Source organism: Trifolium pratense, linkage group LG7 (assembly GCF_020283565.1).
Source record: "Trifolium pratense cultivar HEN17-A07 linkage group LG7, ARS_RC_1.1, whole genome shotgun sequence".
Taxonomy (NCBI): Eukaryota; Viridiplantae; Streptophyta; class Magnoliopsida; order Fabales; family Fabaceae; genus Trifolium; species Trifolium pratense.
In genome coordinates this window covers 6,374,830-6,393,463 of record NC_060065.1, presented here as the reverse complement: position 1 = coordinate 6,393,463, position 18,634 = coordinate 6,374,830, and the positions used below count along the sequence as shown (strand labels likewise).

Genomic DNA, 18,634 nt, shown 5'->3' with positions numbered 1-18,634 from the left:
ACCGAACACAATTAACAATAATTTTGAACGTCATTAAATATTTTTTCTGAGTGTTGGAAGTATACACATGTAACACATCCATTAACAATCTAAATTGTCTTTTGGTTTTCAAATATACATGATATTGAGTATAAAAAATACGTGATATTCATTAATAACATTTTTTTTAATGGCTCATTTTACTGATTGTGTTCGACTTATATAAGACTTTCAGAGAAGGTAAGTTATAATAACATTTTACTGATGCATTATTTTATAATAATGATTTACCGTTACATTTAAACAAACTTTCTAATTTTTTTTCCACCATCTTAAAAGTGAAACTGTCCATCCATAGAATTATCGATTTGCTTTATTTGCTAACTCTAAAAAAATATGGATGAATGTATGACAACAAATTTAGAATCTTCAAACGTATAATATTCTGAGAATGAGGAAATACTTGCTAATTTCTAGTTCACCAATGTCATGTCAACAGCTGTATCTCTATCTTAATCTGATAATTTGTGTAGAAGTATAGACAAATATAGCCAAGAGGCTACCTGCAATCTGTGACTAGAACGCAAAGCTAAAGCTGAAATAATGTCTGCAGCAAATTTGTGAGCCTCAGGCTTCACTGCCATACGAATAAGCATCGCTGTCCATTCCTCGGGTGCCAACTTCATCACCTCACGAATGTATTGAAAGCCTTTTCCAATCCTAGCGAGGATTGTACGCTCCTGAAATGTTCAGGAAAGAAAAACTTCAATATATATATAGGTTCCATTTGACGGAAAAAAATTATTTATTGGTTACGTTTCTCATCTTCCCCTTCCCCCTCTTCTCTCATCCTACCAAACATAATAACAGACAGACTCAACCCAACTAAAAAACCTTATCCTTCAGCATTATCATGAAGGGGTTTGGGTTCCAGGTTAGACAATACTATAAGAACAGGGTACAAGGAGTTCGCAACCAATGATACTCCCAAGCTCTCATCCTTTTCAAGACCCCTTCAGCTAAGACACTGGGACACAATTTAAAACTACAATTTAAAATGTGCCACTATACCACCACTGTTGTCACTGTCTCAGCCATCCCAGCACCCAACTTCTGCTACACCCATCCTGTAAGTAACAACCTCGGCTTTCCCACTCTGTCCCTCTAAATATAAGATTCCTGTACTTCTCCCCACATTGCCATCAACAACCTATCTACATGACATGGGAGCCACTAGTGGCAACCGGCAAGAGTTCAACAGCCATAAGAAGAACTTTGCCGTGCCCTGGATACACACACACGGAGATTGTTTTTACAAAAGGCAATACCTCAAAGAGCAATATCCTCTGGTCTTGAGGCTTCCAATTTAATGCACAATCAATCACTTCATCTTGCAGAAATACATCAGCTGCTTCTACTATATCCCGAAGAAGGAAAAGACGCACTCTGTGACCCTTCTCTGATAATATGAATAATAGAAGATCTTCAGTGGAATCGACGACAGCATGCATGTCAAATAATTTCCAAACAGATGGACTTGAGAACTTTTCAGGATTAGGGTCTCCCGTTAGCTCTGAAGCTTGTTCAGATATTGCTGCTACCTGAAACAAGAATAGCATTTATATTATATTTGGTCCAAAGATGTATAATAATTTTATTCGGAAGAATATTCAAATTTTAGAGCAGAAACAAATAGGATTTGCATTTACGATACATCACTAGAGAGAGGGTTAATGATTATGCAACTCTGATAAGCAAGCACAGCAAAAAAGAAGTCATGATTCATGATACATCTTAGTGTGGTTATATATGAGCTTATATTTGAAACACAAACGTCAAAGAGCAGTTCCTTCTATTTGGGGAAGTTATGATACATACAAAGCAATATTATACTTCAACTGGGTGAATTTCAGTTTTAAGTTAGTGAGCTTTCAAGCAATATTGGAGTCAACATTCCACATAACAATTAAATTGTATGGCAGTAGAAAAGCCTAGATAGATCGTACCAGGCGCTCTAGCCGGTTCCACCTTATTGATCCATTGTTACGAATGACAAGTTCCCTCAAAATTCTTCTCATATCAGGGCTTGGGTCTGCTATAAGTCTCCCAATAACAAAAGGATATGCACTCTCAATGACCTTAAAATCAGGATCCAGAACTTTAGCTGTCCCTTCTAGTGATCCCAGCGCTCTTATAACAAGAGCATAGTCTGGTGGGAGCGAGAAGTTAAATTCATACATGACATCATATAGTTGGTTCATGATTCCCTGAAATCCAATGAAAGATTCAACTTTAAAATACAAAGTGTCATGATACCCTGAAATTGTGCTTTAGATAGATATAAAAACAAAGGGCTGATTGTTAAAAGACAATGTGAGAAATGGATCAGTGAAATATTATTCTTTGAGGCTTTCAAGCCCAGCACGGAGAAGAAGCAATAAAGCAAGGAAAACTTCATAAATGCTACCAAAACTCTCAATTGACATGAGAAAATGCCCCAAAACTCTCTGCTTTGTGATATTAAGGCTGATGACCAAAATATAATACCAGTTACAGCTATTACCCACCCGGCAAAGTCTATGGTGCACAAGTCTCTTAAGTTGTGCACCATGCACAAGTCACCGGCAACACTATAACGAATATGAATTTTACAAAATCCACTGTTGGATTGAAAGTTTATATCGTATAGATCATCCATAAATTTTTTATAAAAAAATTGAAAATCATTTGATATGTTATTGAGACCCATCAAAATTAACGGTTTATGGATTTTTATTGAATACCGTTAATCTTGATGGGTCTCAATAACATATCAAATGATTTTCAAAAAAAATTTAAAAAATGTATGGATGATCTAAACGATATAAACTTTCCATCCAACGGTGGATTTTGTAAAATTCGTATTCATTATAAAAATATCGAAAACTTGTGCACCATATACCACTTAATCAAGTGGTGCATGTTAGACAAAGCCTACCCAGCAAACAACTGATCCTTAGATACGGGATAAAACATGAACAAACCTGGAAATCTTGAGATTCACCGGTCCTATAACTCCTATCCGAAAAAGATGCTTGCAGTGCATCAGAAACTAAGTGTATATCAACCCCTTCAGGAATAAATCCCAAAGAAAGGAAGTCATTTGCCAAGCTCAGAGAGTCGCGATTAACAAAGTGCACAATCTGAAAGAAAGAAAAACTTAGTACCAGACACCAGACAGTTAGGGAAAATTGGGTATCACAGCAAGGTGTAATATCAGGATGCAGAGGGACTTCAAAATAAAATAATAAATATATAGACAATGTGATTTCAGGAACATTATATTCAAGAGAATAAACATATCATATATCTGAATACAGTTATTGAAAGGATTTCTTTTATTTCCGGATATCATCTACATCGGCATCATAAAAGAAATTTCATGTATATATGCAACACATTTTCTTGTAAATTATGCAACAGCTATTTGAGCTCTTTCACTTCAGGAAACATGATAAGAACTTGTGCAGTAGTCAAAATATATCATATCCATTGATCACAAACAGGAAGACTATTCACTAAGTTGACATGAATCACCCCCATTAAATGTTAAACTCGTAGAAATAATTATGATACATCTTCCGAGGAGAAAGAAACGAATACTGTGTCAAATGTTGGCATGTCTAACATCCTTAATGCACATGGACCTTTTCAAACTTATTTTTTCCATTAAGAAACTGCCATCAAATGTGGTAGAAATTATGTTCCACTAATTAATTTAAGTTATATCCATTAAAAGGAGTTTATGTTCAAAGTCAAGATATTTCTCACAATTTGAATAAGTCCAATACGATAATGCCTAGGAATATCCCCCATCATTCCAAAGTCAAAATATGCAAGTGATCCATCATGTGTAGCAACAAGGTTTCCCGGATGAGGATCAGCATGGAAATAACCGTCCTCAAGCATTTGCCTCAGAGAGCAGTATAATCCCTACAAAGTCATAAGAAAGATGCAAGGACGTCAATTGGCCAGTACTTGGCATTTTAAGTAAGCATATGCAGTTAATATATAGCCAAAAAAAATGTATGTGTGCATTTATACTAGTCACAAATATGTATAAGCATACTAATTTAAATAAATACATACACAGAGAGATGAGCAAACGCATGAAAGAGATATATCATGCATGTAAGAAGTTAGCATGTGATCAAGAAAACTTATGTGGTTCATACCTGGTCAATGAGTTCCCTTCTGTTCAAAGAAGCTTTACTCAAGCTTGTTTCATCTGTAAGCTTAATTCCATCTAACCACTCCATAGTCAGTATAGTGGTGCATGTATAGTCCCAGTATATTTTGGGAGCTTTGACCGACTTTGTTCTATTGTTTTTTATATTACCTCCACCTGCATTTTTGTGGTCCTGTTCATCAGCATCTATCCAAAAGAATCACTAATCCAAATTGCATGATAAAGAACTATGCATGATGTAAGTAAAGAGACAAATGTACACAGTGCCCTCTCGTATTTGAGGAACAATCAGTTCTGTATACCAGCAAGCAAAGTTTATCATGTGTAAATTGCGCCAAAGCTAATATTAAAAAATTCTAGGAGAAATGCTTCAAGTAAGCATTATCTAAATTTCAAATTTGGGATTACAACATATGGTTGAATACTTGAACTAGGGACATGCCAAAAGCACAATCAAAGAAAACAGCAAATATTATTTGCTACAGATGTTGAACTTACTTGAAGAAGAACAGTAGAGAGAAGCAAACCGTTCAGCATTTTTCCCCTCTAGGACATAATCAATTTCATCAAACATGTGTCTGACCTGTTGAATTAATTTACAATGAATAATAATGTATAAAGTAATTGCAATGTAAACTGAAATATAAAGGTCTCCATAGACATAGTAGTCAGCCGGTGTAATGATCATGCTCACACACATGCGAAAGTAAAACCTTACGTTTTGAAGTGGGTTTCAGATATTAGTTTGTTAATATTAGGTGAAAAATAGGTCATATACAAAGCAGAAAATAGATTGTGTGATCTAAGGCAAAGGAACTCACCATTTCATTAACTGCAACTAGAAGATCTTTGCGAGCCTTCGCAAACCGTTTAAATTGGCCCCCAATCATATGGAATAGCAAAGCATCAAGGGTTAATGAAAGTGACATGCCAGGCCTCTGAACTTTTACAGCTACAAGTTCTCCAGAATGCAGGTGAGCTGCAACACTTGAAGCAACAAAAGTAAACACTTCAATCTTCCTCAAATGTGTCCATATTACTCTGAAGTTCCAAATTTAAGAACAAAAAGCTAAACAAATATGCTAATAAGAATAAAATACTAGTTATTTTTGCTGGTAACAAACCTTTATAAACCTGCCCTAATGATGCTGCTGCAATAGGTTTAGGGCTAATGTCTCTAAAAATTTCACCAATAGGAGCACCAAACTGGGTTTCAATAGATCTGATTGCAACATCAGTTGAAAATGGAGGTATTTGATCCTAGCATGAATAAAAAATTATAAGTTTTCATCAATACAAGATAACAAAAACAGGAGCACGACAATTGTCAATAAATGCATCTACAGTATTTGATTGAATGCACAGAAGTAAAATGGAAGAGGCCATTGTACCTGTAACTTAGCAAGTTCTTGACAATATACTGTCGGTAATATGTCAGGTCTAGTGCTCAATGCCTGCCCGAGCTGTATTCATGTGCAGACTACGTCAAATAAAATAACCATATTGATAAATTTAATATAGTAAGTATCCTTGTTCTACTCGGTATATATAATGTTGTAATGATGATATGATAAACCCATATTCAAGTGTCTTCGGAGAAAAAAAAAAGAAAAAGAAAACCTTGAAAAATAATATAAAATAAAAGTGGGTAGTGGTGAGAGCTAAGAGCTTAAGAACCAGAAATATGATTATTGATTACTATGAGTAAAGGTAAAAATAGTAAAGGCAGATGTGAATTTTGAAATAAAACAGAAAAAAAAAATCAGAAAAAAAAGATTCTTGCTTTAATAAGGTGTATGATAAAGAGAAAGTAATGCTAATGAAAAGTGCATATGCCAAACTACAGCAAGAATATTGTAGTATATAAAGAGTAAGGCAAAGAATGAAGGAAAAAGACAATGATGAAACCAGAAACCAAAAGGAAATAACCTGCAAAAGAAACTTGCCTTAATGTAGAAAGGACCCAAGCGTATTAGAGTTTCACAAAACTGCAAAAAATTGTATTGACATCACTGTTCATTCCTGTCAATTTTTCACTAATAAGTATTAAAAGAAATAAATATGCACGCTATTGCTGGAAGAAATGTATGTGGTTCTGTAAATCTTGTAGTGCTCAAATGCATGATTGACACTTGAAGGCACATTAAGAGACAAAATGATCTTACATTGCCAACCCTTTACCAATATAAATCAGACACGTGGTTGTAATTTTAATTTGAAAAATTACACAATAGTTAAAATTATAGCATTCATTATTTAAGCTAGCAATTCACAAATAAATTTGTTTCCCTTCTATACTGCTTAACTTGACAAGTTAACGCTGTTTTTCTCAAGTGTAAGTAAGCATGGAAAGAATTGTGGATTTTCTCCCAAATATGTCAGGAGTGCACTACACTCACTACACGCATACAAGGAGGCAAGGCAGAAAAATATAGAGGAAATTGAAGGGAGCAACCAGGTAGCAATCAGTGAATCTTGTTGATCCCCCAACCTGAGTGCTCAAGATTAACAATGACTAAATCTTAATCTTACTCTGTGAAGAACCGTAGTGGACAGAGGATTAACCACAAAATAATGCACAACTTGTGACTTCGAATAACACCTACTTGAAGTTTTCGATGGAGATAATTTTTCTCACCTAGTTCAACAGTAATTTGATGAGACTGTTTGTCAGAGCATAAGCTACAATATGATATCCATGAAAGAGAATGGATTTCAAGGAGAAGTCGTGAAACTCATTTTCAGGTAATGAAACCATATTATAAAGAGAATGTATAATATGGAGATTCGGAGAAAATTTGAGTATAATCTCAACTAAATTTCTGAATGTAAAGAGAACAAAATCGAATCTCTATACTTATGAACATGTGAACTCACAAGCATAACAGGATGAATAAAATGTCAGGTGGTTTATAAGTACATGTAGTGTTAAACTGAAAAACTATTAAACATTAAGCGACCAAATAAAAAAATGCGACAAAATAAGCACACAGACAAATTCTTGAATGTCAACAGAGGGGAGATAACAACATAAAATCAATTTGGTAACGTGGCTTTTATCTCAGAGCTACAGAAACTATCATCAACATCACTGTGAAAAAAATACTTTTATCCTCGAGACTGACAACCAGAAGAACAAGCAAAGCCGCTTCCTACAAAGCAGAATTGGCAGTATGGATTGATGACACTCTATAATGTCAATATCGTGAATTTTGCTCACTTGAAATTGTACTTGAATGATACAAGTTGCTTTCAGACAATGACTTAAAAATAATAATACTGCATCTTTATGCAGCAGAGGAAGAGTTATTGTCCAAGATAGACAGCATTATCGAGTCATAAGCATAAATAAATATTAAGTAGAGTTGAATCACTGAACTCAATTTGTTATTTACAATTTCATTTCACTTTTGTTGGTTCCCTCTTTCCCCTGCTAAGAGTTTTCTTATAAAATAAGTTGCTTTGATAGCATTTCACTCAATTTATTGATTATTTTTCATTTGTAATGTTCAATTATTCAGTGGGCTACAAATATGGGGTCATGGTCAGCCTCTAAGGCTGCCAATAATATACCTATGATGAATCCAATCCAACTCTTTCCTGAACCCTATTATGGCAGAAGCTAGGTTGCCTTTTGTACCCCTGGCTAATTCTTGATCAAATGCGTAACAAATTGAACGTATACCCCACACAAAAAGTAACGTGTTCGTTTTCTAATTGCATGTGTATAGGTTTATGGAAAGTATTGGCAACAGATAATTCATTACCTTAATTGCTCGTTTTTGTATGTCTTGAACAAATAACTGCCACATTGTTAGCCTAAACACATGAAATGAAATAATTGCAGCCCTGTACAAAGCCAAAAACGGACCAAACCGGTATATAGCATTGAAACTTTTAGAGCTATAAGTTCCGAGAGTAAGCCCAAATTTATTTTCCAATGATTCCCTCCTCCTCCTTGCATAATCAGCAGACGGAGTTTCACCATGCACGCTAGTGAAACCAGTTGAATATCTGCAGCAGCATAATCCCCCAGAACAAAAACTTGAAGATCAATAAACATAACCTGAACAAAACTAATTTTATATATTTAATCAAATCAAGTGTATAAGGAAGAAAATCGACTCACGAATTTCGATGCAACAGCCAAGAAGGGGACCAGGAATCCAACCTTCTCATATAATCCATTGGCACACATTTCCCTAAGATAATCTCAGTTGCACTCTGATGTCGTAATTCTGCAAGGAGAAGCACATTCACACTCTCAAAAATGAGACAATAATAACAATGATAACCTATAACCAAAATAGATAACTCAATTTTCCATATAACCAATGCTATGGATATAGAAACACTTACTACAATAATATCAACAATAACCTAACAAACAAACATTCAATTCAATAATTTCAGCAAGTAAAACTACGGAAATTGCGTTTGAATCGCATGAAATTTGGCGTAGTGATCAGAGAAAATAAGCTAAGTATTTGGAAGCGATGAAATTGAAGAAAGAGAGATTACTTGGGGGGACAGAAATGGCGCCGGAGAGACGGTAGAAAGCGGCGAAGGCATTTCTCCTCATTGATGTGCGTAGCGAAGGAGTTCAGTGTAGCTGAGTGGAGGAAGAAGAAGCATGAGAAAACGATGTACACCAATTGTTTGAAAAAATGCTTAGTCGCAACGAAGAAGCCATTGATTTGATTTCGATGTATAGCGGTGTGGTTAGTGTTAGAAGCTTGGAGCAGAGGAAACAAACTGCCACGTCTGGTGGTGTAATGTGAAGCCACTTGGCAGTTGACACCAATTTTGTTTTGGAGAACGGGAACCGCCCTACGGGTTTGGATTGGATTTCTTAATTACTAAATCTTATGATCGGAAAAGTTTGTTTACTGTCGGCTCTTCAACCTTCCACCCCTTTCACAGCAGGGAATCTCAATCCTCTGGTGTCCCTTTTTTATATTACATTAAAAACACAATGATTAATCACAAATCTTAGCTCAATTGGTAGAAGAGGAGTGCTAGCAACACACTCCAATAACAAACATACTCTAACACACTCTTTTTTATTGGTTAAAATTTATGTGGGTCCCATAAAAGTTATATGGGTCCATATTTTTTTATGGGACCCATGTGAATTTCAACCAATAAAAAAGAGTGTGTTGGAGTGTGTTTGTTAAAGAGTGTGTTGCTAGCATTATTCTTGGTAGAAATATTGAAATTGTTAGTGTCGATTGTCGGGACTAAGGTTCTAATCTTGATCACTCTACTTCATGTGTGGGACTTTTTAATGATTTGAGATTTATTTTTAGAGATTTTAATTTTTATAAAAGTATAATTTATTCTGTGTTTTTTATAATAAAATTCATTTTTAATAAAATAATATTTAGTTTAATTGAATACTCCATATAAAAATAATTTTTTTAATTACAAAATAACATCGATTTTTTAACATTTATTTTCTCTCGATCAACAAAATTTAACACCAGAGATCAAACTAACAAATGGTAAAAACAGGATGACCAACAATTTATTAAAAATTGTGTAAAATAAAAAATAATTTATTAAAATTTAAATAAAGTGTAATTTTTTTTAATTACTTAATACAGTAACTTAATTACAGTTTTCCTTATTTATTTTTTTAATTTTTTTTTGAAGCAACTAAATTGCGTCTTACTTAATTACATACTTACCGCATCCTACCTTGCAAGGTTCAGTTGGGGTTTTCATTTGTTGGACCGTGACCGTGAAAGATCTCTCTCGTGGTATTCGAAGAAAAACGAAACACTAGTTACTTCGCTTCGTTTTGTACAATGGCGCAAGAGCAACACTCATCAACGCGACTATCGATGATCGATGCAGTACCTGTATTTCTCGTTCTTCTAATAGCAGCTCATGTTCTCGGACTGGTAATTTTTTTTCTTCACTTTTCATTCTTCTCCTTAATTCTTCTATTCTTAAACCACCGCGTACTTATCCGATCCACCACAGGTATTTTGGATTTACAAATTAGCAACTCAGAAACAGCCACTTCAGCGGCGAAAGGCTCACTAAAGAAGAAGGTTGGTGATCCATGAACCCTAATTTATCTCAGTCACTGTGTTTACTTGCAATTTTATAGGCGTTGTGGTTTTTAGCACTCACGATTTGAACTAAATTAAATGGATCGGTTTGAAGTTTAAATTCATGTATTGCTGAGATTTTAAATTACTGTTTCATGTAGTAGAACAGAAGCTTTTGAGTTTAACAAATTTTTAGGTTTTTCTCCCTTTCCTTATCCGTGCAGTTCTGGTGTGATCTATAACCCTGCGTTTCGATTTATGAAATTTTAAGTGGATGTAAGTAGAAATCATAAGTTCAAAATAATGCTCCCCCAAAAATCAAAAATAGAAACTAGTAAATTTTTTCGCTGGATAGTAATTAGTATTGTTAGTTTTTTGATGTGGACTTCCTTATCACTCCACTCCCTATCTCATTCACCCTAGCCACAGTTAGGTTGTATTTCTAACCTAGAAGTTTGTTAACTAATACAAATTTTGGTAGATTTTTCTTGATCTGTGTCTTTTTATAGTTTTCCTAGCACATATAGGATTGCATGAGTATGTCGAGAGCAGTAAAATTGATTATCTGGTTCGCGATCTTTGGTGTCTATTACTTTTTACTTTTTAGGTTTGCATGAGTATGCATTGTTTAATGATATGAACTATGAAGCATACATGATGGAGTGAGTATGAAGTTCAATCTGTAGTTATGTTATTGACATTATGAACCAGTTTGAAATAAGATTTTATGTTATTTCAGAGATCTTGCAAGTTGCAAAAATAGCAGGATAAGGAGTATATTCTGGGTATGCAAGCCCTTATCATGATAAATGAAAAAATTCTATTGAAGAGAAGGATAAAAAATAACTCGTACATTCATGGGCAATAAGTATTAGTGTTTCATCTTTAGGCACTGAGTACTATTAAAGATTTTCTTTTTCCATGCAATTCAAAAGCAGTGGTTTCTATTGTCGTAAAACAAAATAACCTCCATAGAAACCGCAACCTAGTTCAGGCTTAGTCATGTTAAAGCCGTGATTGTTGAAGTTGTCGATGAAGTCTAGCCATCCTCCTTATCATGATTTTTCCAAGCAACATGTTGATAGAAGATGCCAAAGATTGTTAGAAGTTAAAAGTTGAGAAATACAAGTTGGCAGTGTTGCACTCATCGATTATATAATGAGCTATGAGTTTGCACTTAATAATAGTGTCAAAATTGAGTTCGTTAAATATATTTCTCTACAATGAAGTTTGTCAAAATATTGTTAATGATCTGATTGATAGGTTTCTAACTTTTATCGAGAAACTTAATGTTACATCTGTCTATATGAAACATGCCCTGTAACATTAATAGTGCACTAACTGTCCATTGCCCAACCATATCTTGGGAATTTAGGTTATGTTATCCTCACAATCAAATGTCCTTTTGCTTGATTTTTCAATTTTCTTTCTGTGTGCATGTTTTAAGACTTCGTGAATCAACCTTGGAAATACGGTGGCTGTTCAAAAGCTAATACTATGAATAGTTAAAAGTTCAACATCTTATAATTCTATTTTCTTATTTAATACCTGTTCATGCATATGAAATGTATGGTTTTGTTATTCATATAATTCTTTAGTTGAGTATTATGTTTATTGGGATTTATTGTAGCCAGATACTTTGCTCTTTGAAGTTCTTGACAAAAATAATGGTTTGGGTATAATCAATTTTGGAAGAACATTTGAGCAAATATGCATCTTTGGGTGCGAAATGTTCAATGCTACTGTGTCTGAAAATTTAAGCAGTTTTTGCCAAACTAAGGCTTCAACTTAAACCAATTCTTGATGCAATTGTTGGTATTATTTACGACAAACATCACTCAAAGTACTTCTTTATATCTCTTTTTTTGTGTGGGGGTATTTCTTATGGATGTGAATGCTTGTTTCAACTATCACAGATACATATCTGTATGACATTAGATATATCTTAGATTGCAAGTGCTAACTTGCCCATCTCTAGTTAACTCCAGACCAGCTTAAATTCTGTATTGTGTATTGTATGCATAGCTCAACTAGGGAAGCACTTATCAGTTGTTGAATTGAATTCTGGGAACTGAAATGACTTTCTAGCGAAGTAATTTATTCTATTACATTTGCAGGAAAAAGTTTGCATCCTTGGAGAAAAGAAATCTTGCTGCTGACTGCTTTGGGAAATTGTCAATGCTCTGAAAGTGGCTAGCTATAAAATATTGTTCATTTTCCTCCAGGTCTTGTGAGATTGTTTGAAGTAGGAATCTATACTTAAATTTATATTTGGTCATTGCATGTGTTACTTGTCAGTTGTCACTAGTTATTTATCAGTCAATCTTCCTTTACAAAACTCAGACAGAATTTGAGTCGATGAAGTGCATTATTAGGGGTAAAATTAATAGTGCAAGTTGCTATTCTGATGCTTGTTAATTTGTTGGTATGCCTTGGGCTATATCAGTATGTTTAAGAACATAGTAGTAGCGTATGTTTTCTGATAGAAGAATATTGTAGTAGAATATTCACCTTATTTACCAGAACAGGATGATATGTTCTATTATTATAAGGGTGCTGTTAACATGTGCATATAGGGCACATATTAAGGTATCTATAATTAGAAATTTGCATTTAATATTACAAACAAATTTAATGCTTAAAAGATATAATATACATGTTTCGAGAGAATATTTCTATATTTGTATTGTTAACATGTGCCTTAGGTGCACATGTTAACATTTGCCTTATTTATAAATAGTAAATTGTTAGAAATAATCATCTAAGCAGTAAGTTAAAACAAAGGTTTAATTATTCTGATTAAGGTTTGTAAAATGTGACGATTTGCTGTTAGTAATGTTCAGTGTTTCATCGTAAATCATCAATTTTTGTTGAATTGTTCTACTTCTTTCTGCTTTCTGGATGATTAGAGATCTTAGTAGCAGGAGAAAAGCTTACCTTAGCTACGGTTAAGTCATCACTTCGGCTAGTTCGTAAAAGAGCAAGGAAGCACTAGTCCGAGTACACGAAGATGCTGCCCTATCTATCTTTCTCCTTTCGAGAACGGTAACAGGCAGACGTAGCACACGCACTTTACTAATAGCGGGAATCACAGACCAGCCCTACATACGGTTCCTCTCTTTCGAGAGTAGAAATAGGATCGGGAACAATAGGAATGTCAATTTTATTTGGTTTAACTAACCGACATCAACATAATGATGATACACTTTCCATTTCCATAATTGGAGCTAGCTCATTGCTGTATTGCCATTCTTATGACTAGTTTTTTGCGGCGTCCCACACTCCCACGTGCGTCTCTATGCAAGCTAAGTTAGCTAGCAACTTTTGCAAAAGGATTGTTTGGTAACTAAATTTCAAAGTAACTACGTACACTTTTTTAATGAAATGTCGACAAGGAAACCGTCCGTAATGACATGATGCTTAGTTGGTTCGTTTGTCTTTTGGTGGCATGGTGATTGTGACAGTTGGCATGAGAATGAAATGCCACGTGCTCATAAGTCTTCTGCTGAATTATTATCGAGCGGGAGGGAGAAAATTGATGAACTAAACCGAATGGGGCTTGATTATACTATCACGTTTCTTTGAATTCCAGTTCTTTCCATTTTCATGCCCTTTTGTGAGTACGTCAATGTTTTAGTCATCACTCATCAACATCTTTTGAGTCAATATTCTCAACCAAAAAAAAAACATCTTTAAGTCAAAACTCTCAACTTCAATTGTTTAATTACTTTTCTGTCCATGGAATTTTTGTGCAACTACAAGTCTACTACTACACTCAAACCCAGACCAAACGTAAAAGAATGTTTACAAGTTAGTAAGCAATAAAGCTCCTGGATGAGATAAGGAACAAAGGGTGTAAACTAGATGTGGTTTTACTTATAGGGTCTTGTTAACATGTGCCCTTAGGGCACATGTTAAGATATACCAAAATAGAAATTCATCATTTAATAATACAAGAAATTTAATGCTTCAAAAGTCAAAATGCACAAATTAGCATTTAATAATTTCTATTTTTGCTTCCTTAACATGTGCCTTAAGGGCACAAGTTAACATTCTCCTTACTTATATACTACCTCCTTTCCAAAATATAAGATTTAGTGGATCAGTGCACCTACGCCAATGTACGATTTTGATCACTAATATTTTTAATTGTCTATTTGTAAAAATTATAAAAACTTGATATTTTGAAAACAAGGTTTCACATGCTAATGTTTACATCTATATTTTATTGAAAAATACGATCAAAACAAGATAAATGAATAATACATTTAATCAAAATATATCTTATACTAGTATATTAGAACGGAGAGAGTATATAATGTTCTCGTAGAAGGGACATGTAATCTTCTAATGAAAAAACAAAAAGAAGGGACATGTAATGAATGTAGGTTGAACAAAGCCACGTAGATTATTAAAGAATATGTCATTATTATCCTAAAAAGAAAAGGAGAGATGTACAGTGTACTCCATTTCATCATGAAATTATCTATTCACTCATAAAATTATCAAAATTCAAGGGCAAGAAAAAAACAACAATTCAGTCCAAAAAGAAGAAGATTTACTTTTAAACCCGTGACAAATTAACAAACACATGCCAGGATTCATAAGTAAAACAGTAGTGCCTCCCGTCTGCAAGTTATTAAGGGCGTGCAAACGAAAAACATTAATGCCAACGCGTTATCTTTACTCCCCACTAGTCCCTTCATGGATGTGGGCATGTGGCTATATTATTATTAGGGACTTCTTTTTCAATATATTGAAGGGCGTGCATGTGACATTTTGATCTACGGAGTATAATTTAATTTAAGGAAAATGCTAAACAGTGTTCCCGGGGCACTAGTTAAGGATGCAAAAATAGTAATTTGGCATTGGAGTTTGTGCAGTCAACTCCTCGAAAGTTTAAAAAGTGTTTTTTTCTTTTCAAAACTTTCTATTTTTGGTTTCCTTAACCAGTGCCCCGGGGGGCACCGGTTAGCATGACCCTTAATTTAATTGTTTGAATAAAAAATTTAAAAGCTTTTTATAAACTTTAAAAAATTAATTAAATTTAAGTATAAACTTCTTATATTTAAAGTTGTGCATAATTTTGATTAATATGTCAAAAAAAAAGAAGTTGTGCATAATTTAAACGCGTCTACTTGTGATATAAATTGTTTTTAAGTAGATAACGAAAAAAAAATGTTTTAAGTAAATATCCAAATTTATCAAAACTATAGTAATATATAGTGATTTATTTTTACATTTTAGGAATATAATAATTTATTTAGACAGAAAAAATAAAAATCTCAATATAGTTAAATTTTAGTGATAATTTTGAAACAAAAATATAAATTTCTCACGAGTTCCTTACTTAAGAGGTAATTATATTTAAAGAGCGTTGAACACTATGTACTTTTTATAGGTTAACTCTATTACAGTTAATCATATTTAGATGTTAAATATGAGTGTTTCTCTCCATTTTAATTCGAATATTAGTTTGGTTCACTACATGAGTTTAACTCTCTCTGATTGATCAAACACCGGTATTTTAAAAGATATTTTAATATTTTAATACCAATTTAAAATTAAGTTGAACAATGAAGATTTTTAAAATTCAAATTAATTTTTTTTTCCAATTCTTCAAGGTAATAAGATTTTGACTAAAAAAACATAATTGTCCATAAATTTTGTTCAACAAACAATACTAATATTGTTAGGTTAAATGTATCTATTCGAATTTGCTTTTAAAATTTACGATATATGTAAATTTCAATAATGTTTATAATGTATCTTGCACACACACAAAAAAAAACATAATTATACCTAGATTTTTTTTTTGTTACAAGGTTTAACTATATATATATATATATATATAATTTTTTTTTGTGATAAACAAAAGTATTTATAAAGGAGTACAAGGGATACTCAATGTCTCAATCCCTTACAATTCAAAACAAGGTTGTGTAAAAAAAATGCAAAGCAAGGTTTAAATATATATTTTTTGTCGCAATCGATTTCAATATTTATTAATTCTTTTGACAGTTATTCATCATTACTCAAATATTTCTTTCTTAACCTTGCAAAAAAATATTTCTTTCTTAAAATGATTTCACAAAAGTTTTATTTCATATTTCTTTTTAACCAAAAGAGTTTTATTTTACTACTTATTAAATTGAATAAGGTAGGTTTATTCTTTGAATTGGGGTAGGTAATATCTGATATATAGTGGTATTCTCGTAGTTTCAAGTAAAGACAATGCTATTTCCCTTTCTACCCTTTTTCCTTTTCTTCCTTATTCCTTATTCCACTATACAACACATGTAGCTCGATAATAATAAAGGAGAAACAAGTGTGATACGATATTATAACCGTGTTTCGCTGTGAATAAACACAAAAACACAACACAATAAATACTCACAATGAAATGAAATTTTCCATTCTTCAAAACCCAAACCCCCAACTCATGTACGCCACCGACAACAGTTCCCGGAGCTCCGGCTCCGATTCAGGATCCTCCACTCACTCCACCGATTCTTCTCACTGGACAACAGAAACAATCAACGGCGGATCTCTTCGCCACGTCGATCTCAACACCGGAACCAACGGCTGGGCTTCACCACCAGGCGATGTCTTCAACCTCCGTTCTCAAAGCTACTTCACCAAACGGCAAAAATCACCCGCTGGTGATTATCTCCTCTCACCTGTCGGCATGGATTGGCTTAAATCCTCAACGAAACTCGACAACGTGCTTAATCGTTCCGATAATCGCGTTTCAAACGCGCTTAAGAAAGCGCAATCTAACGGAAAGTCGTTGAAGAGTTTCATCTTCGCTGTGAATCTTCAGATTCCAGGTAAGGAACATCACAGCGCAGTTTTTTACTTCGCGACTGAAGAACCGGTTCAATCCGGTTCATTACTTGGACGGTTCATTGAAGGAGACGACGGGTTTAGAAATCAACGGTTCAAGTTAGTGAACCGGATTGTGAAAGGACCGTGGATAGTGAAAAAAACGGTGGGTAATTACAGCGCGTGTTTATTAGGTAAAGCGCTGACGTGTCATTATCATAGAGGTTCAAATTACTTTGAGATTGACGTTGATATCGGAAGTAGTGCAATAGCGAATGCTATCTTGCGCCTTGCATTGGGATATGTGACAAGTGTTACGATAGATATGGGGTTTGTTGTGGAGGCGCAGACGGAGGAGGAGTTGCCGGAGAAATTGATCGGAGCAGTTAGGGTTTGTCAGATGGAAATGAATTCTGCTAGTGTGATTGTTGATGCTCCAAGGATAGGGATTGCTAAGGTCAATCATCACCTTAGTGCTGATACAAGTGAAAATGAAAATTAAAAATTATTTTAGTTTTTTATTTTTTATTTTTAATTTAATTTTTGTCTTGATAGGGAGTAATAATAATAAAAAATAAAATGTTTTGTTTCGTTGATATTATTTACTTGTAATTTTGTGTTATTCTAATTTGACAATTTGATGAATGTAGAGATTTAGCTGTTTTTAATATTATTATTAGGGTCATGCTAAACAGTGTCCCCGGGGCACTTGTTAAGCTTACCTAAAAAGGAAATAAAAAATAAAATTTATATTGAAAAGACAACTTTTTATACTTTTGAGGCATTGAATGCACGCATTTCGAGACAAAATTTCTATTTTAACATGCTTAACTAGTGCCCGGGGGCACTGTTTAGCATTTTCCAAATTATTATTGTTGTGCATCTTAGTTAGCTTTACAGCATATTATGTGTGGACAATTTGGTGAAAGTGAATCTTTTGGCCGTTGAATTGTTAGAAAGTGTCAAAAGCAGAACACTTTTATGAAAGACTCTAAAATGAAGGCCGCGGGCCATGTTGGACATTAATACAGTACTAGTTTTGTTTTTATTTTTTAACAAGAGTACGTACTAGTTTTGTTATGCACTTGTGCATAGTGAACGAGTACTTGTCTAGTTGACATATTTATCTCTTTCGTTCCAATGATATTATACGAAGTTTTCACCGTTGTTAATGATGATTAATTTTTGTCTGGAACATGTGGGGCATGTAAGGTCACTTCTCCCCTTAAATCGAATTTTCTTTGTATGGATGAGCTTAACATAGAATCTTTGACCACATACTTACGGAGATTCATATTTTTATCATTTGAACTAATTTATTGTTGGTGTAGTTGACATCTCTAATAACAATTCAATTATGAAAAAATTAATTGGATTTATAATAATTAATTGGCTTTGTTTTCCATCGGTTTGGTTTGGTTGGCTTTGTTTTCCATCAAACAGGGACATGCATTTTCTTTATTTATTTATTGGGCTTTGGACGATAAAATTGAAAGGTGTTGGGATTATGGACAACGATTTTTTTTTGTTGATATTGTGGACA

General features: G+C 33.7%; 2 protein-coding genes and 1 long non-coding RNA gene across 3 annotated transcripts; 2 read left to right on the top strand and 1 right to left on the bottom strand.

Annotated features, from left to right (window-relative positions):
• Positions 1-346: 346 nt before the first annotated feature.
• On the bottom strand, positions 347-9,158 carry LOC123895441 (uncharacterized protein slr1919). Its single transcript, XM_045945799.1, has 14 exons — positions 8,729-9,158; positions 8,337-8,445; positions 7,975-8,221; positions 6,154-6,195; positions 5,599-5,670; positions 5,332-5,467; positions 5,029-5,186; positions 4,706-4,790; positions 4,194-4,363; positions 3,790-3,951; positions 3,003-3,161; positions 1,986-2,246; positions 1,308-1,580; positions 347-719 (listed from the first exon to the last, which is right to left on the bottom strand). Exons 1-14 carry the CDS (start codon positions 8,787-8,789, stop codon positions 492-494), a joined length of 2,163 nt encoding a protein of 720 aa, XP_045801755.1. The 5' UTR covers positions 8,790-9,158; the 3' UTR covers positions 347-491.
• Positions 9,159-9,894: 736 nt separating this feature from the next.
• Positions 9,895-12,724, top strand: LOC123895440. Its single transcript, XR_006804370.1, has 3 exons — positions 9,895-10,113; positions 10,196-10,266; positions 12,384-12,724. It is a non-coding gene; the product is annotated as an uncharacterized LOC123895440 (long non-coding RNA).
• Positions 12,725-16,490: 3,766 nt separating this feature from the next.
• On the top strand, positions 16,491-17,736 carry LOC123899421 (protein ENHANCED DISEASE RESISTANCE 2-like). The gene has a single exon (XM_045950539.1). The coding sequence runs from the start codon at positions 16,670-16,672 to the stop codon at positions 17,591-17,593; it is 924 nt and encodes a 307-aa protein (XP_045806495.1). The 5' UTR covers positions 16,491-16,669; the 3' UTR covers positions 17,594-17,736.
• Positions 17,737-18,634: the final 898 nt, after the last annotated feature.